The sequence below is a fragment of the Barbus barbus genome (genome assembly GCF_936440315.1).
Source record: "Barbus barbus genome assembly, chromosome: 34".
Taxonomy (NCBI): domain Eukaryota; kingdom Metazoa; phylum Chordata; class Actinopteri; order Cypriniformes; family Cyprinidae; genus Barbus; species Barbus barbus.
In genome coordinates, this window is record NC_136762.1 from 1,057,501 (window position 1) to 1,084,033 (window position 26,533).

The 26,533-nt window shown below is 36.7% G+C and overlaps 2 protein-coding genes across 5 annotated transcripts in view; both read left to right on the forward strand.

Moving 5' to 3' along the window:
• The window catches only part of LOC306854576 (transmembrane O-methyltransferase homolog), a gene marked incomplete at its 5' end in the record, with an annotated part of 605,488 nt that overhangs the window by 217,403 nt on the left and 361,552 nt on the right, over positions 1–26,533 (forward strand). The window lies entirely within an intron of this gene.
• Positions 1–26,533, forward strand: part of LOC306854568 (arf-GAP with Rho-GAP domain, ANK repeat and PH domain-containing protein 1-like) — a 71,164-nt gene that overhangs the window by 42,962 nt on the left and 1,669 nt on the right. For 2 of the 4 annotated variants that reach the window (XR_013782853.1, XR_013782854.1), the window contains exons 14-33: positions 5,604–5,778; positions 6,395–6,529; positions 6,630–6,765; positions 6,849–6,951; positions 7,039–7,234; positions 8,748–8,793; positions 8,877–9,040; positions 10,923–11,132; positions 11,725–11,830; positions 12,921–13,068; positions 14,080–14,166; positions 15,096–15,164; positions 15,356–15,473; positions 15,573–15,686; positions 16,679–16,818; positions 20,925–21,007; positions 22,276–22,335; positions 22,693–22,756; positions 25,640–26,374; positions 26,426–26,521. Coding sequence is in view for 2 of the 4 variants with exons in the window: in XM_079392700.1 (XP_079248826.1) it covers positions 5,604–5,778; positions 6,395–6,529; positions 6,630–6,765; positions 6,849–6,951; positions 7,039–7,234; positions 8,748–8,793; positions 8,877–9,040; positions 10,923–11,132; positions 11,725–11,830; positions 12,921–13,068; positions 14,080–14,166; positions 15,096–15,164; positions 15,356–15,473; positions 15,573–15,686; positions 16,679–16,818; positions 20,925–21,007; positions 22,276–22,335; positions 22,693–22,756; positions 25,640–25,801 (2,316 nt within the window). In the remaining 2 variants the exon portion in view is untranslated. Of the gene's footprint in view, positions 1–5,603; positions 5,779–6,394; positions 6,530–6,629; positions 6,766–6,848; positions 6,952–7,038; positions 7,235–8,747; positions 8,794–8,876; positions 9,041–10,922; positions 11,133–11,724; positions 11,831–12,920; positions 13,069–14,079; positions 14,167–15,095; positions 15,165–15,355; positions 15,474–15,572; positions 15,687–16,678; positions 16,819–20,924; positions 21,008–22,275; positions 22,336–22,692; positions 22,757–25,639; positions 26,375–26,425; positions 26,522–26,533 lie in introns of those variants that run through there. The other 2 variants (XM_079392700.1, XM_079392701.1) reach the window with 2 other exon arrangements.

Genomic DNA, 26,533 nt, shown 5'->3' on the forward strand with positions numbered 1-26,533 from the left:
ATCTTATTTATTGTTCTGTGAGTTTGTTTATTGTGGCATGTGTGAGTGTGTGTTTTTGTGTCTCTCTCTCTGTGTGTGTGTGTGTGTGTGTTATTGTGACACAAGGGAATTTGTGATCTGTATGAGTGTTTGATGTCCTGATATTATCAACCAGCTAATGTGGGATTTACGGTTAGTGTTGGACTTTATGTAGTATCATCAGCATTGTGTCTGAGATGATGTGTGTGTGTGTGTGTGTGTGTGTGTGTGTGTGTATGCAAAGTTCTGATGAGATGATTCATTTGCATGAACACACACACACACACACACGCACACAGAAAGCTTTCACAGCCGTCCACCAAAACAACACAAAACCAATCACAGCGTGATGTGATCTGCTTCCTAAAACACACACACACACACGCACACGCACACACACACACACACACACGCACACACACACACTCATGAGCTCCCAGGATTCCTCTGTGCTGTTTCAGTGGGAAGAGAAGAAGCGGACAGACAAAGAGTCCATTCACTCACAGAGAGAGAGAGACGGATGAGAGAGAGACGGGTGATGACAGACAGACAGATGCAGCAGAATGAATCTGCGGACATGTGATTTTTAACAGTGTTATGATGCATCATACTGGCCACCAGGAGTGACCTTTGACCCTTTCCCCATAGTTCTGCATCACTGGTTTATCTGCAGGAATCAGACTGTTTATTAGACATCCACCTGCGATCAATACAGTATCAGAATGATTTGATCAAAAAAAGTTTTCTCCTCCCTTTAAAATATGATGTATTGATATTATTTTAATTTTGTTTTTAAAAGAAACCTCAACATCTTTCCTCTGAATCATTCCTGCATCAGAGGAATCAGACTGAAGGAGAGAGAGACCATGTCAGGTTTGTTGATCAGACTGTGACTAAGCTCCGGCCCCAGCTCAGCTCCCAGTGCAGTGATTTATCTAACCCCACCCACTCAGCTATAGGCTCCGCCCACACAGTCCTTCTCTGTTTTCATTCGCCCCTCATTCTGTCGTTCAGTTGGCCGTGATTCACATCAGTGTGTGTTTGTGCGGCTCTGGACTGCGCTTATACTTCACGCACACACACACACACACACACACACACACAGGTTGAGGGCTGACCTTTGACCTTTCAACCTCGTGCAAATCAGCTGGGTGAGTTTTTGCAGTATTTTCTGTCATTTGTGTTTAACGTGTTGGATTTTCACAGGTGTGATACAGTGCTTGTGTGTGTACTAAGTGTGTTTTTTACATCTGTGTGTAAGTGGTTTTTTCAGTGAGTGTGTTATAAGAGTGTGTGCTTTTTTTAAGTCGGTATTTAAATTTTTGTGTTTAAGTATGTGTTTTCTGTCTGTTTTTTCAGTCTGTTTTAAGTGTGTGTGTGTGTGTTGTAACCTAAGAGTGTGTTTTAAATGTGTTTTTAAGTCTAAGTGTTTTTTTAAGTGTTTGCATATGTTTTGTGTGTGTGTGCATGTTTTAAGTGTGCATGTTTTAAGTGTGTGCGTGTTTGGCCATTGAAGGTTTTCTGCAAATTTCACATGATGTTAGTATTACTGGAAGACACATGCATTACAGTAGACACACATATGCTTTGCTCTGTGTGTGTGTGTGTGTGTGTGTGTGTGTGTGCTGCAAGACTAAGGAATGCCAAGACAGACCCACCCAACAATATACAGAGTGAGAGAATGAGCAGGAGACCATGATTGTGTGTCTCTCTTCACATTCTTTGTGTAGCAGCAGTTTTACCTACCTCAATGGACGGCTTTGTGTGTCTCACACACACACACACACACACACACACACAGAGGCTGATTTACTAATTTCCTGATGAATGAGTGTGTTTCTGTACTGTGTTAATGTTATGCTGGTATCTGTGTGCTTGTATTGTTCATGTGTGTTCCAGTATGATGTCATGAGGAATTTCTCTCCTGCCTGACATGCGTTTCTTCTGTGCTCAGTGTGTGTGTGTATGTGAGTGTACTATATATTCTTTGGACAAACTTGTACCCAGAAGTGATCAAAACCTCAAAGACCTTTTTCTTATAATAAAAAGTTTATTAATATTTTTTTAAACTGAAGAAATGCAGTAAGTTTTCTTTTAGGGTTAATGTGTGGGTTAGTGTTTGGTTGTATTTAACTAGCTGTATATAAATACAATAGAAATCTATACAATCTCTCCACTTAGATAACTAAGTAAACACGTGTGTGTGTGTGTCCTGTTGTGGAAGTGGTAATGACAACATCCTGATCACTGTATGTGATGTTTCTCTTTCATCTCTTCAGTTTTTCCTGCCTGCTGTCAGATTAATTCTCTCTATGTGTGTGTCTGATATCATCTGCTGAAAACACACATTGTAGGTTGTGTAAGAACTGTGTGTGTGTGTGTTTGTTTGTTTCCATTGCAGCTCTCTGGAATCTCAATGCTAAATGTTATAAACAAACACATACATGTTCACACGTGTTGCAGGAGTTTCTGGTGTGTGTGTGTGTGTGTGTGTGTGTGTGTGGTTCATATTTTATGAGATGTTCAGCATTCAGAATCAAACCATCAGTGAAGATAGGTTGGTTGTGATAGGTGTTTCTTCTTGTATTTCATACTGAATGGTGATTTGCTGAGTTTTGATGTGTTTTTGTGTTTAAGTGATCTAGACTGATTTTTAGATGTTTTTATCTCTTCTGTTTTCTTTAGGAAACGCTTGATAACTTTGTTTTGATTTGGGTGGAGATTGGAAATCCCCAAATTAAGATTCTGACCATCTAAGAACAGAAACACTGAGGGTTTAGGATGAAATACACAGTATTGATATTAACTAGAGTTACAGTCTCTGTATTCACAGACATTAACGAAGGACAGTCGTTTACACAGTATCTCAAATGAAGGTTCACAAATAAAAGCTTGAGGATTGAATGATTGAAAATGAAGAATATTGGTAAATTGTAGTGTAAAATATTATATATATATTATTATTGCATCTTTTATTTTTTGATTATTATAGTGTTTTATTTTACAGTACAACTGTAATTTACAGCAGTAATATTTATTTGTTCATTTTTATAGTCAATGATAAAAGTAATAATAATAATAAAGACCCTGAAGGAGGTTTCAGCGGCAGCAATTTGAGACATTTTCATATTGCAAAATCACCATACATGACAAAATAATTGCAATATAATATTTTTGCCAAGTTGTGTGGCACTATATTTTAAAATGTTAAAATAAAAAAAAAAGATTAAAATTATTTTTTTTTGTTTTATTTGTTTTCTTGCATGTCTTGTAACTATTAAGCAAATCTGAGAACTGAGAGAATACAAATACGTTGTTAAATTATTGAAATATTGACTTAAGATCTCAGGGAAACTTCAAGTAAATATTTTAAGTCTAAGAGGTTTGGTAAAAAGTTTGGGAATGGCTGGTTTACAGTGTGTTTGAGTCCAGATGAGTCTGATGATGATGATAATGATGTCATTGGTGTGTTCGTTTGCTTTATTGGCCGCAGATGGTTTCTGGGTATTTGCTTATTTCATAGAGAATACTGTCTGTTTTTTTCTGCTTGTGTTTTTAGGATTATATTCTGTCTGCTTTTCCATCCCAGTCAGTGTATCCTCCTACACACACACACACACACACACACACAGACAGAGTCATTCGTCTGGTTTGGGTGGATCCAGACCTGTGGTTTTATAGCACTTTTAACAGACACCGTTACGCTGATTTGGAAACCTGAAGCACACGTGCTCCAGATCTGATATATATATATATATATATATATATGCGTGTGTGTGTGTGTGTGTGTTGATATCAGGTGGGTGGTCTGCAGCAGAGCAGGAGAATTCATAAGAGACACAGAAACATTTCTCTCTCTCACACACACACACAGAGAGAGACTCACACACACATCTACACAAACTCTCTCACACACACACACACACACACACACACACATCTACACAAACTCTCTCACACACACACACAAACACACACAGAGAGAGACTCGCACACACATCTACACAAACTCTCTCACACACACACACACACACACACACACACACATCTACACAAACTCTCTCACACACACACACAAACACACACAGATTCATGAGACGTCGAGGAGTCATTTTAGACATTTGTTTATTTAATTATTTTTCGTTTCACTTATTTATGTTTGCTAAGTGACTTCCAGCTTTGCTGTATGTTTAGTGTGTTGTTCTCTGGGACTCCATGACCGTCGTGTTGCGAGCGTTGTGATCCAGCAGCTGATGAGTCAGTCATTACATCAGTCAGAAACGTGATATTTTAGTTCTTCCTGATCATTTCCAGCCGCTCTGATGCAAGCTTTGAGACACTTTACCGCATTTACTCTTATCGTACATCCTTGTGGAGGAATAATAACTGTCCCACTTCCTCCTCATGACCTCAGCATTTCTGAAATAACAGCATATTGAGTGTTTCTGGGATTTATCGTCTGTGTGTTTGTGTGTGAATGACGTTAGTTTGATTCATGTCTGTGTGTTATTGAGAACGAGACTCATAGATTGTGTTTAAATGAGCTGAGGTTTACACAGATCACTGTGTGTGTGTTTTTGTGTGTCTGGTTTCATCTGAGTGTGTGTGTGTGTGTCCTGCTGTGATTACGGAGGTTGATTTTCAGCTGTCCAAACATTCTCTGACTTACACAATCACAACACAGTCTCTCTCATTTAAGGACTGGTCAGGATGACCAACTAGTCCACCAACCAAATGACAAGAGTACTTTTGATCTTACAAGGGTAAATGATTTTGTTTCAATAAGTTTTGTATAGTGTTTTCTTACTCTTCAAAAACTGTCTAAAAAGGGTAATATTCTATGTATTTGAGGTCTGAGAAGTGGGAACTGTGTAGAGTTTTGCATTTTAGGTCAGCATTGCCATCTAATCAGCCAATATTGTCTTAAATAGCCTGCATAACACTTCATCTTTTATAACATGGGATTTTGACCAAATATATTCAATCGGTTAGACTTTATTTTAAGGTGTCCTTGTTACAGTGTAATTATACATTATACACTGAGTAATATTAATTAACTACATGTACTTACTACTGTATATGGTTAGGGTTAGGATTAGGGTTACTTGCATGTAAATGTGCATAATTAAATGTTATTATAATAGTAAGTACATGTAACACATGTAAGAAGGACACCTTAAAATAAAGTGTTACCTATTCAATCTTGATTTTTATAAAATGTTGCAACAATGTTTTTTTTTGTAAAAAAATAACAGTTTTGGACACATAAGGTAATAAAATAAAATAAAAAACTTTAATGTAACTACAAATGAGCATGTAAAGCAAATATCTTTAAAATATTTTTTTTCCAAAGTCTTGCAGCCCTAGTTTCAGATGTGCTCAAACATCTGATTTCATTTTGTGACCAGGTTTAAATCGTGTGTTGAAATAGTGTGGCGTTCTCCTCTGGCCAGACGAGACCAGCAGCTTAATTCCATGCTGCAGCAAAGTCAGATTGTGCAGAGGACTGACAGGGACGTCATTGACACACACATGTTCCACGCATGATCCGTTGTAGATACTTGTGCCGTGCTCTCTCTCCGCAGGCGCTGTGCATTAATGTTCAGTCGAGCGATGTGTACGAGACACTGGCGCTGGTGTTCTGCGGTGCCGATGTGAGCTGTGACACCGGCGACCCTGAGCTGCCCTCCCCGATCGCTCTGGCCCAACACCACGGACAGAACCTACAGCTGGAGTTCCTCACGCAGAACCGCAACACAGGTGTGTGCCTCGGAGAACGTTACTAGGGTTGGGTATGGAGAACCGCTTCCAAGGGTATTCGATAAGACGCGTGCGTTTCGATTCTTCTTTCGATTGATAGAGCTTATTAAACCACGTAAAGTAAAATTAACGCTGAGATCCTCAAATAAATTACTATTAATAATCCCAAGAGTGCGTCTTAAATCTAAGGGTGACCACGCGTTTGCTGTCGCTGGCCCAAGATTATGGAACAACCTACCTTTCGAGGTTAGATCATCCCTTACGCTAAGTACCTTCAAGTGCTGCTTAGTCATATCTGTTTTCTCTGGCATCTTAACTTTTTACTGGGTTATTTATCATGATGTTGTTGTTGTCTTGTTTTAATCATTTCAGTTCTCTTTTTATATAATCTTAGTTATTTGTGATGTACAACACTTTTGGAGTTACTGTGTAGCCTGAAAAGTGCTCTATGAATAAATAAATACAAATACAAAATATATTTGACATCTAAATGTTTTTTATCTTATTGGAATCAAAACTAGGAATTGTTAAGAATCGGAATCGATAAATTTCAAAACGTAAAATGAAGGCCGCTGTCATTCGGCCGCTTACTCGTGTTTGACCTTTTGACCTACAGAAGTCCCGAGGTCAGAGGTGAAGGTCGCCATAGACAGGGTGCACTACATGGCCCCGCCCTCCGTCACGCATAATGGGTTTCTATTTAAGACCGCCTCCATGGCTCGACCAATCACAGAGAAGAAGGGAAAAGAAGGTGAGCCAATCTGAGAATAGATGATTTTCTGGAATATTATGTGCAAAATGTTTTCAGATTAATTTCAGTTGATTTGATTCTGTTTGTCTGTATCCTTTAGAGTTCAGTCGGCGCTGGTGTGTGCTGAATGATGGGAATTTTAGCTACTATGAAAGTGACAAAAACGCTACACCGAATGGAGGACTGAAGATGAAGGAGATCGTCTGTCTGGCTGTCAACCCTCCTGAGACTCATGGGTAATCTGGCCCACAGCGTGTGTTTAAGGACTGACACCTTTCTCTTCTGTAGGGCCTGATAATATTCATGTCTCTTGCTTTAGGTACGATCACACGTTTGAGCTGTACTCGGACGCCGAGCGCTTGTATCTGTTCGGCACCGATAATCCCGAGGCCATGCGCGAGTGGGTCAAATCCATCGCAAAGGTGACATGACACCTGTTCTGAACCGTTTGACAGGTTTTGTCTGGTTTGGACAGTGTCTCATTCTCATCTCGTCTGTCTGTGTTACAGTCGTTCATTCCTGCGGGTGCGGAGGATCTGTTACTGAAGGACTTCGAGCGCATCGGCCAGCTGCGTTATAAAGACAGACTGAACCGGGAGATGTTGAGATTGGGCTGGTTCTGTCTGGTGGGGTCCAGCCTGCACATCCGGCTGGACGAGCACACCGCAGATGAGACGATCGACCTGCAGAAGCTCCTTGAGCTCTGTGAGTCACAAAATACCACCAAAACCAACCAAAATAGACAAAAAATCACTCCAAAACAAACAGAAATGCAATCAAAACATCAAAAATGGCAACAAAATCAACAAAAATGCCACCAAATCAGCAATAATGACAACAAAACTACACCAAAATAGACAAAAATCACTCCAAAACAACAGAAATGCAATCAAAACAACAAAAATGCCAACAAAATAGACAAAAATCACTCCAAAACCAACATAAATGTAATCAAAACAACAAAATTGCCAACAAAAATGACACCAAATCAGCAAAAATGACACCAAAACCACCATAAATACCTCTAAAATCAATAAAAATGACACCAAATAAAAAATGACAACAAAACTACACCAAAATCAACAAAATGCAACCAAAATAGACAAAAATCACTCTAAAACAACAGAAATGCAATCAAAACAACAAAAATGCCAACAAAATAGACAAAAATACCACCAAAATTAACAAAAAGTGCCGCCACCATCAGCAAAAATGACACCAAAATCAGCATAAATGCCACCAGAATCTACAAATTGACACAGAAACTGACAAAAATGCCACTAAAACCAGCAAAAATGCCACCAAAAAAAAACCCCCACCAAAATCAGCAAAAGTGCCCCCTAAATTCAAGATCCCAGGGAAAAAATGTCTTTGCACAATTAAACTAAATCAATTATGACAGTTGCAGTTAAATTGAAATGTGAAAATGAATGAAAAGTGTTTATGAGGGATTACACTTCGATCTGCTCACGTTACACCACCGTTTGCTTTTTAGCCATTGCTTTTTTTTCAGTGTTCAGCATCATAACCAGTCACACTTTTATGCTGAGTGCATGAATGCAGTGGCCAATCAGAGCAGTTCAAATTAGTCACTGGTAATTAAGAAGTACTTACCCCCGGTTTCACAGACAAGGCTTAAGACTAGTCCTAGACTAAATTGTAAGTCTGAGCTGTTTCAACAGAAATAAACTTGCACTGACTGATCTTAAAATATATCAGTGCCTTTGTTTTGTCTCAAGATGCACCCCAATGTTTTTTTCTAAGCATGTTTATAAAAATTACTTCAATGTCATAATTGAACTATGGCCTAATCTTGGTTTAATCTAAGCCCTGTCTGTGAAACCAGGCCTAAGTATATCTGATTGTGCTAAAGTGGAACTATTGCAAGTATACTTCAGGTACACTTTAAATATTTAGCATTTAAAGGCCGATATTATTCAAAGATCATACAATCCTCATCAAAAGTGACATTAAAACACATTTCAGACTTAATAGTAAGAAATGTGCATTGTGCACAAGTAGTACACCAAATAAAGTTTAATTATCATTTTTATATCAGTAAATCTAGAGTTATCTGTCAGTAAATATGTTAATAGATTTGAACTATACTTAGTATGAAATAAATGTATTTTAAATGTTACTTTTTTACTAGGGTCACCCTGCTGTGAAGTTTGTGACTCTGAACTGTGTGTGTGTGTGTGTGTGTGTGTGTGTGCAGCGATCCAGCCGGAGAATGAGGTTCTGGTTCTGGTGGAGCGAGGCAGGTGAGCAGGTCGAGTTTAACCCGTTTAAGTCTCATATGTGTGTGACAGCGGGCGGATGCTGACTAACTGGACGTCTCCCGCAGGACGCTGTACATCGAGGGTGAGAGGAAGCTGGATTTCCAGGGCTGGGCGGCAGCTATCCAGAGGGCTGCTGGGAGTTCTGGAGACACACTGAGTCAGCAGCAGCTGACGGAGGCCGACATCCCCGTGATCGTGGAGCGCTGCATTCATTTCACCACACAATACGGTACTCAACCATTTTTATTTTATTTTTTTACTTGATTTACTTGATAATTTAACTCTTTCTACCCAGTTCAGTTCTTTTCTACTTGATTCAGCTGTTCTACTCCACTAATCTTCTAAATTCTACTTTGTTCTGAATCTCTTCAGTTGTTCTGCTCTATTCAACTCTACTCTTTTTAAATCTGCTTTACAACTCATTTCAACTCTTTCTAAATTCAGTTATTTTCTACTTGATTCCGCTGTTCTTCTCCATTTTAATCTTTTCAACTCTGTTTAAACCCAATTCTAATCTGTTCAGTTGTTCCTCTCTATTCAACTCTATAATTCTGCTCTCTTTAACTCTTTCCAAACCTGTTCAGTTCTGATCTATTCTAATCTTCTCAACTCTGCTTTGTTTGTCCCCATTCAAATCTATTCAACTCCATTCAACACTATTCTACACTTCAATTCTGCTGTACTCTATTTAACTCTTTCTGACCCAGTTCAGTTCTTTTCTACTTGATTTAGCTTTATTCTCAACTCTGCTTGGTTTGACTCCATTCAACTCCATTCTAATTTATATTCAACCTTGCTGAATTCTATTCTACTCTGTTTTATATTTTTTCTAATCCATGTGTTTTTTTGTGTTTTTTGTGAAAGAATCTTCAATCATGTCTTACTTTCGGTCCAAAGAATCAGGGACAAATGAAGCCAAATGTTTGACCACATACTCATGTGACTGTTGACAGAGATACACACACACACACACACACACACACACACACACCACAAAAACCTCACTTAAACAACATATTTCTCTTGTGTCTCAGTGATCATGTGATCTTTATCTTACTAACTAATATTAAACGGTGAGCTCACCTGCTGAGAGTTAATGAGCTCCTAGATGTACACTTTACTCAGTAACAGATGATGACATGATGTCTGATTTATTTTCATGATTCATTTGGACTGATGTGTCTGTGAATCAGGTGACTGTCAGACAGAACTTTGTTCAGGAGTAAAACCATAGAGTTTGTCACATGATTGAAACATTAACAACAAAACACTTGACAAACGTATGGACTTGAAAGCAGTGATAAACTGAATTACTAACCAGAAAACTCCAGCCGAATTGTGTAGTGCCTTTTATAATACACATTGTTTCAAAGCAGTTTTACAAGGTTTATAGTAACAATTTTTGTCTTTAAAGTCCCTATTAAACATATATTAAATTATTTTATTTTTATTTTATTTTAATAGTTATATTTCTGTTATAGGGTGTAACGGTAAAATGTTTGGTACATGTGCTGTACCACTTTCGGTTCGGAACGCATGACATTAATTCTTTTTCAGGAAATTCAGAAAATAAATACCTGCGGAAAGACGTCATTAAAACGGCTTGTAAACAAAATATCACATAGCATTTAATTTACTTCATCAGCGTCTACAGCTCGAAATTCTAGAGAAGAGCATTTTGCTATATTATATTATATTTTACTTTACCTGTTAGTGATGTCTTAATTATTTAATGCATGTTTAAATAAATGTTATGAAACAAGTTAAGACAGCCACTGTGTAAATTATTATATTTCAACAACAAATACAAATTGTTTAATTTCGAAATTTCAAAACTGTATAGTGTGCAATTTACATGTTTGCATACAATTTTTAATTTTTAATTAAATTTTGAGTGGTGATTTATTATAGTAAAAAAAAAGCAATTGAATTTAAGTTTGGGCTCTGTTTTTAATTGTAAATGTAAAAGGGCTCCCTATAGTTTAGACCAGAAGTTTGAGGTAGATTTTTATTCCTAACCAAATTGTAGGTTATTATATTGTTTAGGGGTCCGTTAATCATCATAAGTGTGTGTTCCTGTGTGTAAATGATGTTGTGTGTGTGTCCGGCAGGTCTGACCTCAGAGGGAATCTACCGTAAGAGTGGCGTGAACAGTAAGATCGCCGCCCTGCTGGAGGAGTTCAGACGCGACGCCCGATGCGTTTGGCTGAAGGAAGGTGAGCATCAGGTGGACGACGTCTCTAACGTCCTCAAGCGCTTCTTCAGAGACATCGAGGAGGGATTGTTTGGCCTGGAGGCGCACAGCTGGCTCAGCGCTATAGGTATATTATGATATTGATTTATTATTACTGCAAGATGCTACAGCTAAAATTTAACTAATAGATATCACCATACTTTCCCAAGATGATTAATTATAGTACATTAAGACAATTATTACAAGGTTCTGAAATGTTATGTTTAAATATGCATTATCTAAATATGCACTCATTTGCATACATTTTCAGAACAGAAACTTTTAACATTAGTTCAAAAGTCTCGTTTGATTTTGTTGACATTAAAGGTTTTTGGAGAGAATACTGTCAACAGACAGAAAACAAACACATGTTTTTAGGAATGTAATGTTTTATAAATTAGTGTGAATGATATATGAACAAACCCCTCAGTAAAACCCCTTTTGGTTTAAAAAGAAAAAGGTTTTGGTGTATGTAAGTGCTGCTGTATTGTAAATTGAAATTTACAGATGCAAATGGATAAAGTACAATAAAATAAACACTTAAATGTGTATTTTTGACTTTTTCTGAAAGAAGACAAGTGAAGAAAGCAAAAGCAATGGTTTAGCCTATAGTGTCTTGCTTTAATATTAATATGAATACACCTGAAATAATCCAGTTGTCATATTGTGTGTGTGTTCAGCTTTTTCAGATGAGAGCAGTCGGATCTGTCAGTATCGTCTTCTGTTCAGTACCCTTCCCCGAGTCAATCAGGCCACACTACGAGCGCTAGTTAATCATTTATACTGGTGAGACCAACACTCTTCCTCATAGCTCTCCTTTCAGGGAAGCATTGAAAGTCTCTTTCAGACCTTCTGAAGTCAATCAACAGATACATTTGGGAGAAATGGCACGCAGAATGGGAAGAATGTCAAAATAACTAACTTTTTGAAATACATTCTGTTGTAGGAACAAGATATATTTTTGAAGAGGTCATTTGCAAAAACCTTTTCACAATTTGAACAATTTTCAAAAATCATGTTTGTTCATTGTGCAGTCCAATTAATCTCAATCAAACTGCAGTTGGGTTATTTTGATTAGATTAAAAAAATAACTAAAAAATACAGCTAACAAACACAATAAAACTAGTGCTGTCAAATGATTAATCGTGATTAATCGCATCAAAATAAAAGTTTTTGTTTGCATAATGTATGCGTGTTCTGTGTATATTTATTATGTGTGTGTGTGTGTATATATATATATATATATATAAATACACATAGATACAGTATATATTTAGAAAATATTTACGTCTATATTTATATTAATATAATTTATATTATAAATACTATATTATATAAACATATTTTTCTGAAATACTGAATATGTGTGTATTTATATAAACATAATAAATATACACAGCACACATACATATATCATGTAAACAAAAACTTTTATTTTGGATGCGATTAATCGTTTGATAGAACTAAATAAAACACAATAAAAACATAATAACATAATAAAAAACAATTTTGAAAAAAACGAATAAAACTCAGTTATCTGTTTTTGCAAATAAACTCTTCATTTATTCTTTTAAATCTAGGCATGACCAAGTTATGTATACAAGGTGTCATACTAGATTAACTCATGGACATTTATTGATTTATTGAGTGAAGAAGCACCAAAATGTCAATATCGCAGGACTCACGTGACGGTGAAACATGTGCTTTTGGTCTTTTATGTACAGAACTTTGTTTTATAATTGCTTTATTTAATTTTTGTATTTTGTATTGTGTTCTACTGTATTGTTTTTCTAATGTATAATCTGAAATAGTCTGTGAAGCTGATGTGGCAATAAACTTAAATCAAGTCAAGACCTCCTGATGTGTGTGTTTGCAGCGTCCAGCGGTTTGCGGATCTCAATCAGATGAATCTTCACAATCTGGCCATCGTGTTCGGACCCACTCTCTTCCAGGCGGACGGGAAGGACTACAGCGCCGGCCAGGTCATCGAGGATCTCATCCAACACTACGTCACTATATTCGATGTATGTTTGTGCTTGTTGAAGATAGCTATGGACTTGTTAGAGTTTGTTTAGAGTTACAGTTTTTCTCAGTCACTTTGGTGCATTTCTCAGATCAGAAATTAAATTCTCAAAACTGCTTGTTCATCCTCCACATCATCCAGTCACTTGTGCACATGATAAAAACAGTTTCTCATTCTTTTCAACAAGTTGCAATTGCTTTGGTACATGCATGCAATTGTTTATGTACGTTTCCTACATTGAGTTGCTATTGTCATGTTGCTCAAAATATATTATATAGTTTTCTGTGCTATTGTCTTACCCTCAAAACATCTAGTCATTAGTTCATCGTATAAGTCATTAAATGCAAAATGTTTGATCTAGTTGTCATAAACAGTCAAGTATATTCTCTACACATTTCTATTAGACTTTTTGTGAATTTGCCATGAATTGTGCAAGTGAATCTTAACTTTCACTAATGAAGAGAATACAGATCAACCAAAATAGCTCAAGTGTAACTGTGAATCCTATCCAGTTTCTTTCAATCAATATCCCACATACAGTAGCTAATGTGTAAATTTGTACTTTTGAAATGGATATATGACATACATAAGAAGTGCAGCCTTCTATATATCAATACAGTGACTGTCATCCAAACTGTAGCTATAGTTTACATCAACAGTGCACTGTTATATTGACAAAGAGACTAAGCATCTTGACTTTATCAATGACACGAGGACTTTTCATTCTGATGGCTCTGATATGTTCATTGACATATATACTTACTTTTGAGAGATGAACTATGGATTTGGAGCAAGTTACAGGCTTTTGCATGTAATCCATTGTATGGTGCTGTTTGTATGAATTGTTTTGAGAAATGCACCAAAGTGACTGAGAAAAACTGTTATGAACCGAGCCATTGAACATTCAGCACTAGATATATGCAGTTACTAGCGCCATCTACTGGTGAGACTGGAGTAAGACCTGCTGTGGCAGCACATTACTGGTGTGTGTGTGTGTGTGTGTGTGTTGCAGGTAAACGAGCAGCAGCTGAAGAAGCAGTTAGATGAGATCACATACATCATAAAGCTCAGAGACAATCTCACGCCTAAAGCGGGAACGGTAAGAGTTACAATTATTGTGCTGGTTACTAACTTGCATTACTGGTGCTATTGCTGATAGTCGCACTAGGATTTTGTTTAATTTTTTTTCCCTGAATTTTGCAATCCTAAATGACTGTATTTGGTGCAGCTTTTCTCAAAAATTTATATATGCAGCATTTTTCATGTTAATTTGCAGTAAAAACCTGCAATAATCATTATGGATTTGTAAACTGTAAGAGTAGTTCTCTGTAAATTATATTGTGCTTTATGACTGAAATCTGTCGTGGTCGTGTCCCTGAACAGGCTGGAAAGACAACAGACCAATGTGAGCTGTGAAGGAATGATTTGGAGAGATCACTTGAAAATATTGATCAATTTAATTGGGATCAGAATTATGGATTTTGATTAGCTAATTAGTTTTTTTTTTGTGGGAAAAGGTGCCACAAATACTGCAGGAATGAGTTAAATTTGCATTCATTTTAACTGCAAAATCATGAAGGAACTAGATAGTTTTAGTGATTTTTTTTATTTTTTTTTAAATTATTTTTTAAAGATAACATTTCAGTAATTTAACACATTTGCATGTTTCCAGTTTTCTGCAAGAAGTAAATATAGATTTTTGAAATTATTGTCTTATTTTGATGTGTTTTCATTTTAAAATTATGTTTTCATTTTATATTTTTATGATTTTTAATTCATTATTAGCTTTCAGTGGAATCTCTGTAGTTTCCTCTCAAAAAAAATCACATTAAAGGACACCTTAGCAACCACCCGAACACCCTAGCAACCACATACCATCACCCACAACAGCATAGCAACCACATAGCTGAATCCACAACAGCATAGCAACACATTGAAACACTCAGATCTCTGTGCATATGTATAGCAGAACTCTGGTTTGTTTATTTAGCAGGTTTGTTATTTGTGGCTAATGTGTGTGTGTTTTAGGGCAGTGGTGATTTTATCTGTACAGTTTACCTGGAGGAGAAGAAGGAAACAGCCGAACAGCATGTAAAGGTGCGTTTGACCTTTGAACCTGCTGTAAGGTCTTGCTGTTGTCAAAAATCTGAACAATATCATTACATATGAAGTCAGTGGAGATGCTGCACTAAAAATGCTTTTAGTAGAGGAGATGTGTCCTGCTTTACATTTGCATGATGGATACGACTGATAGTGTTTTTGTATAAATGTTCACGCTTGACCTCCAGATTCCTGCCACGATGACAGCAGCTGAACTGACCTTTGAGATTCTGGACAGACGGAAAATCACCGTTAAGGAGAAAGACTACTGGTGCTGCTTTGAGGTGAACGAGAAGGAAGAAATGGGTGAGTCGCAGAACACCGGTCACCGGTTACCCATCATACACACATTACAGTAACGCTCACAGGTGTGTGTGTGTGTGTGTGTGTGTGTGTGTGTGACAGAGCGGCCGCTGCACTATCTGGAGAAAGTTCTGCCCATCTTTCATTCTCTGGGCACCGACAGTCACCTGCTGGTCAAGAAGCACTTCTCCATGGAGGCCATGCTGGTTTATCTGGGTAAGAGAGACTGGGTTTGAGTTTGGGGAGAATCAGGACAAACTATTCATAAATAAAATGTTTTAATGCAACACATGCAAGTGGGTTAATCGATAAACAGTGCTGCTCAACCATTTGACTATAAAGGCTAATATCTGCTGTAATGCCACTGTTTTGGTAGTTTAGACTCATAGTTTCTGTACATTGCAGAGGATTTAAGAGCTAAATGTTTTCCTTCACTTTTAAACCTGTCGATTTGTAAGACTTTTCCAGTTTAATTGTGATTTACTGGATTAAAGATCAGGATTTTTTAAAATATTCATTACCTACGATTTCTACCTGATAGAATATTTTAGAGCTTGGCATAACCAGAATGTATATTCATTATAAAAATGACCTTGGTGTTTGATTAATTTCAATTAATTTAAGTTTTAGTAAACACACATTTGTAAATAATTAATATTTAATATTGTATAGATTTAGTTTTAGTTTAGGGTGTCGTAATCCTGGTTATTCAAAGACAAAAAACAGTTGTTGAGAATGTTAGAAATGTCTTTTTTTAGTTGTTTTAGCACATTTTAATGTTTGTTTTGTTTTATTTTAAATCATTTTAAGTCATCTTGAGGCCCCTAGTGGACCTTGGATGCCTGGTTGAGAATATAATACACTATTCTAATTCATATATATATACTAGTCCTGTCAAACGATTAATCGCATCCAAAATAAGTTTTATTTACATAATATATGTGTGTGTACTGTGTATATTTATTATGTATATATAAAGACACACACATACAGTATAAATATTTACATGTCTATATTTATATAAATATATTTAATGTATGAACATAACATATTTATCTGAAATGTATACATCTATGTGTGTGTATTTATATATACATAATAAATATACACAGTACACACACATATTATGTAAACAAAACTTTTATTTTGGTGCTCATAATAATCTCTATTTGAGAATATTTAATGATCTTTGTGTGTGTTTGGTACAGCCAGTAAAGTGGAGGTGTCCAAACACGGCATGATGAAGTTCAGAGAGGAGAGGAGTCTGCTGGGATTGAGCACCGGGAGCTTCAATGACCGATACTTCATCCTGACCAGCACCTCGCTCAGACTCTATAAAGAAGTCCGGGTAAGAGTGTGTGTGTGTGTGTGTGTGTGTGTGTGTGTCGTACGTGTTTGTCTAATAATTTCATTTGGTCCCTTAAGGCAGGGGTTCCCAAACATTCCCATTCCACGACCCATCCTAGACAAGTATAATCTATTTCACGACCAAAATATTTGAGATCAAAAAACAACTGACATTACTTTAAAGCTGCAGTCTGTAAGTTTTGCCTATTTGTTGCCATCTCTGTTGAAAACCTGATATTGCAGCCAGATGCGGAATTATCTTTATTACATGAGCTGTACTCCGGCACGGCTCCAGCACGGATGAATCTGATGTTTTGAGGTGAATGTGTAGCTGTCAGTCACTGCACCGGTGTGGATATTTACTGTACTTCACAATCACAGATTCTAGCCTGTGTCTTGGAATATATAACCCAAATCAGAGTTTTCACCGTATATTGTCATCTGAACAAGTAACAAGTCTGCCACGTTTGTTCTGACCAACTGAGGAAAAAAGCTTTAGAATAAATCGCGGTTCCAATGGTGGTTAAATCTAAAGATCAGTTAGATCATATCACATCAAACCGTGCAAATTATTATTAATGTTATACTTTATTCTCAAATTATTAATGTTAACAACATCAGCATTGCGTGACTGAGTATAGTGTGTATTAGCGTTTAGATTTCAATTTCTGTACAGTCTAATCTGATTGTCAAACCATTCAAATTTCATATTAAGACATTCTTTTAACCCCAAAAGCAAACTATGCTCCCTTCGAACTGGTTTTCTTTAAAATACAAATCGTGTGTAATACCAGGCTATCTGTAATCAGAATATAACTTAATTTCATTCACACGTGTTTCATAAACACATAATCCTTTCTGGATCACAATCCACCATCAAAATGATAAGTTAAATTATTCTAGCTGCTGTGAGAAAAGGCTATAAATGATCCTCCACCTGCAGGATCCTCACATGAGATATAGCTACTAGCCGGGACAACTTCTTCATGTTTACAGACGTGACGTAATGACGCAGTGCCATGAAAACCTACCTGTACCTCTCAAATTAGAAAACATTATTATAAACTAACCGTTGTGAATCGGGCTGAAGTAAGGCGATAGTTTTGAACACTGGCTGGTTATGGACTTGCTCAAATATTGATTTCAGATCATTTTTAACCAAAAAAAGTTACGGACTGCAGCTTTAAGCCTAATCTTTTAAGTATTTAAGCAAATAACCATTTTATTTTATAATACAACTGTAAAATTTCACTGCTATTTCTGTTTTAATTTCTTCATTTACAGACGTTAATGAGTCTATGAAACATGTCCATAAAAACTAAAAGCATGCACACTACGGTGCGGATATGAATTGTAATCCGTGCTGTAAGTGTTGTTAAACTTCATTCATGATCCTTCCGTGCGTGCAGCACTGCACAAAAAGGCTTATCTTACTTAGTATTTTTGTCTTGTTTCTAAAAATTCTTAAATTAAGATGCGTTTACTAGATAAGCACAATGAAGTAAGATATTTAGTCTTGTTTCAAGGGGGGAAAAAAACTAAATTAAGTGTATTTTGCTTAAAATAAGTAGAATTATTTGCCAGTGGTGTAAATAAAATAATTGACTTGTTTTAAAGTTGACTTAATTTAGTTTTTTTTCCCCTTGAAACAAGACTAAATATCTTTCTTCATTGTGCTTATCTAGTAAACGCATCTTAATTTAAGAATTTTTAGATATTTTTACTAGAAACAAGACAAAAATACTAAGTCAGATAAGCCTTTTTTGCAGTGAGAGGAGAACGGAGCACAACCCAACACGTTTTTAGCATAGCATAAGAAGCAAAGCAGAACTATCTAAAACAGTTTGGAGATGAAAATAATTGTGAAAATAATAAACACGTGTCTCATTTCAAATAAACACTAAAAACTGAGTGACAAATTTACTTCAGTCAGAAATGTACTTTTGCAATAGTTAAATGTTCAGCTATATCTTCAAAAGATTTGTGGACTTTTTGGCACATTTTTTCTTTATATAAAGATGATATGGCAAGGAAACGTTTGTTAATATTGTTATGCTAGAATCTTGTAGTGTTTCATTTAACCCCGCGTTTGTGCCCTGCTCACCCTTTCATGGGAAATGGCTTTTACAGACCGTTTTCTTATTGGTGGGTAGCCAAATGAATATGAAGGAGTGAAAACAGATGAGAAATGAATGAATGAACATACCTGAAACAGTTTTTGTAGCATTTGAATTTTGAGGTGTATGCAATCTCATGCAGAATACAGTGAGCCAGTTTCTTCTCATTTCATTCTTTATTTATGAAACACATTTGAAAACAACCAAAAGGTTGACCAAAGTGCTGTACATAAAAATGTAAACAATACAACAAATAATCAAAATATAGACAATGTACAAAAACAATGCAAATAAAGATTTAAGCATAGATTTCAAAATAGATGGAGGTGCTGTTGGGATAGCTACAGGAAGATTGTTCCAAAGAGTTGGCCCAGAAACAACAGAAAAAGCTCGATCGCCACAGTGTTTCAGTCTGGACTTAGGGATGGATGACATTTTTAAATGCCTCGACCCAAGCGATCTCACTGGTTTGTGTGAAAGCAACCCAGTGAGATAAACTTTTTTTTTAAAAGATTAAGCGATTTAAAGACTAAAAATTAATATTTTAAATTCAACTCTCAATTTTACAGGCAACCAGAGAAATCAAAATAGGAGAGATGTGCTGAAATTCACGATTTCCAGTCAGAGGCCTAGATGCTGCATTTTGGACCAATTGTAAACGCAAATGTTCGGATTAGCGTTGATTCATGTAAACACCACAGTCTGATTCAGTAGAAATGAATTGCATGTGAACTCATTCAAACAATCCATATCAGCAGACTTCAGCAATCAAGTATACAGAAATTATCAGATGCTTGTATGTGAATAAACATCATAATCAGAGTATGGCAGCAATCAGACTATTTAGCCTTAAACTGAATTTGATGTGCATGTAAACATAGTCAGTGTGTGACTGTTAATTATTATATTTTGAAAGAAGATATGACCAGGTCATATGTACGAGATGTCGAATTGGTCACTCAAGACTTATTTTTTCTTATATTTATTGAAAGGGGAAGTGAAATTGATTTATGAAATCAATTTTGAAAACAAAAATAATAATAATATATACATATATATATAAGAATTTTATTAAAAAAATATGTAAAAAGTGTAAAACAGAATGACCCCAGTTTTAAATTATATGGACAACATTTTTATTCAGAAAACATTTTTTAAAGGTTTTCTTCTGGGAAGTGTTTTAAATTCATTAAATTGAAAAATTGTATATAATTAATAATATAATTATGATTACTGTTGTCATTTTTGCATGTATATTTTTGTGAATTATTTTAAAGAACATTTTAAAAATGATTGTAAATGTTGTATTGAAATGATATTTTAATCATAATACAGTTGATTTTGTCATGAACATAGTCATTGCTGCTGATACGGCATTAAACACACAAACAATAAATAAATACCATCATAGATTTATTGATATTTTAAATAAGTTTTTATTTTTCATTTTGATTTTAAAGTTTTAGTAACTTTTATATTTTATTTACATTTTATTTTTATTTAGTTTTAGCTATTTTAGAATATTAAGTTAAAGTTAAATGAAAATAAAAAATGTTGCCTTGGCTACAGGCTGAAATAAAAGTTTTTATGTATTTTATTTTATTTCAGTTAAAGTGTATTTTATGTATGGTTTTAGTTAATGCTAATAATCTTAGCGTGTGAGCAAACGAGGGACTGTTTGATTGATGTTTTACTTTGAAACTCTCATACACAGAATCTGCAAAAGCTGCAAAGCCCAGAGCTGCAGTGTGTGAGTACAGATAGTGTGTGTGAGAGCGGTTCCTTTAGGGTTTGGTGTCTGTGGTCATAGAAACAGTACATGTGTGTGTGTGTGTTTGTGTAGGTAGAGGTTTAGTGTTCGCTGCTCTCCCTTGCTTTGGTTTAATGGGTTCTCAGGTGGTGGTTTTCCTGTAGTTTTGGGTTCTAGACGGAGTGAGTGAGTGTATGTTTGAGTAGATTGATCCATCTCTTTCTTTTTCTCTTTCTATAGAGTAATCGTCCAGAGAGAGAGTGGCCCGTCAAGTGTCTAAAAGTCTATCACGGCATTAAAAAGAAGCTCCGTCCACCAACATGGTGAGAATAAATCTGAATTATGAATCTATGAATTATTGGAACTGAACTCTGCAGGAAGGTAGATCTCCAGGGACAGGGTTGGGCACCACTGCTGTAGGGTGTTTAATATTTTTGAAAGAACTGCAAATAAAATCTTGACATGGTGAATGCAACAAGCAGTTGTGCTGTGATTTGTGACCAGCAGGGGTCAGTGCGAGTCAAGACAAAATCAGAGACGCCCATAACATTTATGACCCATTCAGTGCTATTTAACTCTGTGAAGCCTGACGTATAAAATAATAGTCTGAAAAATCTAATATTTTGTCATCATACTTGCTCCATCAGGCTGTTATGGCTCATATAGTCTGATACAGTGAGAATATGGAGGAAAAAAACAGCTCAAACTGAACAAAAATATGAATTTGCTGCGGATGCTGATATTTCTATGATGAAATTCTGATGCTTGTAATGTAAATCAATGAGATCTTTATAACAGTAGATCAGATACTGACATAAAATTATATAAATATCAGCCGTCGCTCTATCTCTCCAATAATATGTCTCAGTAAGATGAAATAAATGATCCAAACATATAATGCAATGCTGATTGAGAGATGAAGAAATAAACGCTCCTCAGAAGATGTGAGATGAAGATCATTCCTCCGCTGAGGAACAGAGAAAGTAAAGCTTCTGGAAACAAACGCTCCTCAAAAGATCCTGATGATCAGATTTGAGACGCACTGATCTAGAAAATGATTGATGGAGAATCAAGTAAAGCTGAGCTGCTTCAGTCCAGTAAGAGTTCATCTGGAGATATGACTGCAGTTATTCTGACCTTTACTTGATCAAAATCAGTCAAGATTTGACTCTGAAGCAGCAGCTGAAGCTGGACGCTTCTACAATTACACTAAAAGAGCTTTTACTGGATAAACAGCAGACTTTATAAAGGGTTAAAGGAGCAAATGTGCTGTTAAAGCTCTTACCTGAATCGTGTAGTTTCTTGTATTTGAGCTGTGAAGTGTTTAAATCATATAGTGCTGAGCTGCTTCATAAGAAACGTCAGTGTAGACAATGATCAGGTCAGATTCATTTACAGCATCTCAGACCAAAAAAACCCTCTCTCAATTATATCATCGACTTACAGCTGCATTTGAGTTTCACACATTCTCTGGATTCAGAGTTTCTCCTTATTTAAGAACATTTAAGACATGGTCATCTGTGGAAATCAATACAATAAAAGATTGAGTCCTGTTTAACCCTTTAATCTCTGTCTGCCTGTCTGTCTGTAGTTGGGGTCTCACAGTTGTCTATGAAAGTGAGAAACAGGAAAAGCAGGAGAGACAGCAATGGTGAGAACACACACACACACATCTGCACGCACATGCACACACACACACACACACACACACACACACCTACACACGTGCACACACATCTACACATACACACTCGCACACACATCTACACACACACACACACACATATCTGCACACAAACACACACACACAAACATCTTCACGCACACACACACTCACGCTCACACTCATACTCATACACACACACACACTCACTCTCTCTCTCTCTCTCTCTCTCAGATGTGTCAGTATCCATTATATTCTCTGTAAATAATGTTAGTGTGCTGTGACTTTAACCTCTAAAGGAGTGTAAACATTGTCTCTGTGTGTTTTGATGTGTTTCTGTCTCAGGTATCTCTGCTGTGACACACAGAATGAAATGAGGGAATGGTTCGCTACCTTCATGAGCATACAGGTCAGTCTGAGAGGATCATGTCAACATTTAACCCTATAAAGCCTGATAAAGCATACTTGATACATGAAGCCCTCTAAATGATCAAACTGCAGTTTATCCTGTTTCACACTCAATCTCCTCATGTCTTCATGTTTTATCCAGTAAAAGCTCTTTTAGTGTAATTGTAGAAGCGTCCAGCTTCAGCTGCTGCTTCAGAGTCAAATCTTGACTGATTTTGATCAAGTAAAGGTCAGAATAACTGCAGTCATATCTCCAGATGAACACTTACTGGACTGAAGCAGCTCAGCTTTACTTGATTCTCCATCGATCTTTCTGTCAGATAGCTGTTGTTGTGTTTGGGTTTGCTAATGAGTGATGTAACTGTTTGATTTGTGCAGTAATCTGATGGATTCTGATGTTGTGATTCAGAGCATCAGTAGATGTTAGTGAAGCATCAGGACTGAAGCTCTGGATCAGCTGAGGGAAGGGCTTGCTTTCTTTGCTCATCTCTTGGTATTGCAGGGCTTTATAATGATATGATTGGGGGTCACTGAGTTTCAGATGTTTCCAGAATTGAATTGGCCTTTTTTGTATCTTTATGATTAGAGGATATTTGCCTAATTCTGCCCTGCATGCGTTATCTGTTGTGTGCCGGTGCACGTGTAATATAGTTTTACAGAGTTCTGCATGCAGGGTCTCAATTGGATGTTTTTCCCATTTGGTGAGATCTTGATTTGTCAGTGGACCCCACACCTCACTGCCATAGAGGGCAATGGCTCAATTACTGATTCTAATATTTCCAGCCAGATTCTAATAGGGTTTCTATAGGACATTGCCGTTTTATGGCATAGAAGGCCCTGCGTGCTTGATCTCTCAGTTCTGTCACAGCATGGTTAAAGTCTCCTGTGGAAGTGATTGTCAAACCCAGGTAGTTGTAGTGTGGTGTGTGTGTTATCTGGTTAGTGCCTAATGTAAATGTGTGTTGTGTTCCCTGGGATCTGGATCTTTTCTGAAATATAATAGTTCTGGTTTCTTCAGGTTGACTGTCAGGGCCCAGCTGTGGCAGTATTGCTCTAGCAGGTCCAGGTTCTGCTGTAAACCATGTTGAGTGGGAGACCGCAGAACCAGATCATCTGATCTGTGAGTTGTGTAGAGCGAGGCCAGGGCTGCAGATCGCTCCAGACTGAGCGCCAGTTCATTGATGTAAATGTTAAATAATGTTGGGCTTAAGCAGCAGCCCTGTCTCACTCCACGCTCCTGGGAAAGATACCCTGTACGTTTGGTGCTGATTTTTACTCCACATTTACTTTCAGTGTACATTGATTTGATACGGTCATGGGTTTTACCTCCTATGCCACTTTCAAGAAGTTTGTAGAACAGTCCTTGGAGCCAAATTGAGTCAAAAGCTTCTTTTGAAGTCAATAAAGCATGCCTATATTTGACCTTTATCTTGGTTAACATGTGTTTCAGTTAGAGTATGTAATGTATAGATGTGATCAGATGTACGGTAATTTGACTTCTGCTCAGTACATTGTGTGTGATGATGAAGTCTAATAGTCGAGCGTTTATTATGCTACACAATACCTTTCCCAGGTTGCTGCTCACACAGATGTCTCTGTAGTTGTTAGGATCACATTTATCTCCGTGTTATCAAGCCTTGATTCCAGAAGTAAGCTAGACTCAGAAACACATTGAATAGCTTTAGAATGGCCAATTTACTGCTTGTGTGTTTTATCATTTCATTTAATATCCCATCAGGTCCAGATGCTTTTTTGAGTTGGACGTTTTTGATTAAGAATTTGCTTACAGTTTGTGTTTGTTTGTACTTTATTAAACAATGTTTGGAAATGACTTTCCCAATATTTCTCCGTTTTGGATTGCCAATTCTTCATGATCAGTTTTTTCAGATTGTTCCAATTTTCCCAAAACTGGTTTGTGTTCACTGACTTCTCGATTATTGTCCGTTGTTTTTGGGTGTATTGTGCTTTTTTGGTTCTGAGTGAATGTTTGTATTGTTTGTATTTCACCGTAAAGAGGGTGAATCTCTGCATTATTTGGATCTTTGTGTTTCTGATTTGACAATGTTCTCAGTTTTTTACGAATAGTTTGGCAGTCCTGATCAAACCAATTTTTTGTCATTTTTGGGTATTTCATTTTTTTCCATTTTTTGTTTTCAATTTGGATTGTTTTGCTGATTTTTCACTTGTGTCCCTGCAGCACAAAAGCAGTCATGAGTAACACAGGTATATTTGTAGCAATAGACAACAATACATTGTATGGATCAAAATTATACATTTCTCTTTTATGACAAAAATCATTAGGATATTAAGATCATGTTCCATGAAGATATTTAGTAAATTCCCTACCATAAATATATCAAAACTTAATTTTTGATTAGTAATATGCATTGCTAAGAACTTCATTTGAACAACTTTAAAGGAGATTTTCTCAATATTTAGATTTTTTTGCTCCCTCAGATTCCAGATTTTCTAATAGTTGTATCTCAGACAAATATTGTCCGATCATAACAAACCATACATCAATGGAAAGATTATTTATTTATTCAGCTTTCAGATGATGTATAAATCTCAATTTCGAAAAAGTGACCCTTAAGACTGGTTTTGTGGACCAGTGTACATATAATATGTAATTTATATCTCTGACAGCAAGATTGAAACCTTCATTAGTGTGAGCATTTTCTGATGTTGTACAGCTTATTGGGCTTTGTGTTAATGTTATTTTCTGTCTTTTTGAGATAGACCGTGATTTCTCTCTCTCTCTCTCTCTCTCTCTCTCTCTCTCTCTCTCTCTCTCTCTCTCTCTCTCTCTCTCTCTCTCTCTCTCTCTCTCTCTCTCTCTCTCTCTCTCTCTCTCTCTCTCTCTCTCTCTCTCTCTCTCTCTCAGAATGGAGGTCGTGTTTGGCCGGCGGAGTGGTTAAAATCTCGCGCGGCGAGTCGCTCTGCGCCGCTGGATGCTCGCTTCGGTAACGTGTCTCTGATTCCTCTGCGCGGCAGTGAGAACGAGATGAGGAATAGTGTTGCCGCTTTCACCGCCGATCCTCTCGCCGTGAGTCTAATCAGCCAATCACAACCGGGCTTGGCCAATCACACAGCCAATCACACGGCTCTCTGCTCCCAAACCCAGTGAGCTCAGCCTTGGGTTTAATGCATCAGAGAGACGCTCTGACTTTTTAATACTAAGCTTTTTGCAAAATTACATACATCATTATTTAATGTTCTTTTATCCTTTGGGATTTAATTATTCCAGCGTCAAAAAGTAAAAAACAGTGTGTTTGTATCATATAAATGTGACCCTGCAGCACAAAAGCAGTCATGAGTAATACAGGTATATTTGTAGCAATAGACAACAATACATTGTATGGATCAAAATTATACATTTCTCTTTTATGACAAAAATCATTAGGATATTAAGTAAAGATCATGTTCCATAAAGATATTTTGTAAATTTCCTACCGTAAATATATCAAAACTTAATTTTTGATTAGTAATATGCATTGCTAATATCTGTATACGAGAGTATTGATGATGCTGTGTGATTACCCATGAGCCCTCACTGTTCTGATTTACTGAGACGCTTCATGTTCAGCTCACAGTGTGTATGATGAGTCACGTGAATCATGTGAATCGGGAGTGAATCAGGAGTGAATCAGGAGTGAGTCACGCGAATCAGGAGTGAATCGGGAGTGAATCAGGAGTGAATCCTGTGAATCAGGAGTGAATCCTGTGAATCAGGAGTGAATCCTGTGAATCAGGAGTGAATCAGGAGTGAATCCTGTGA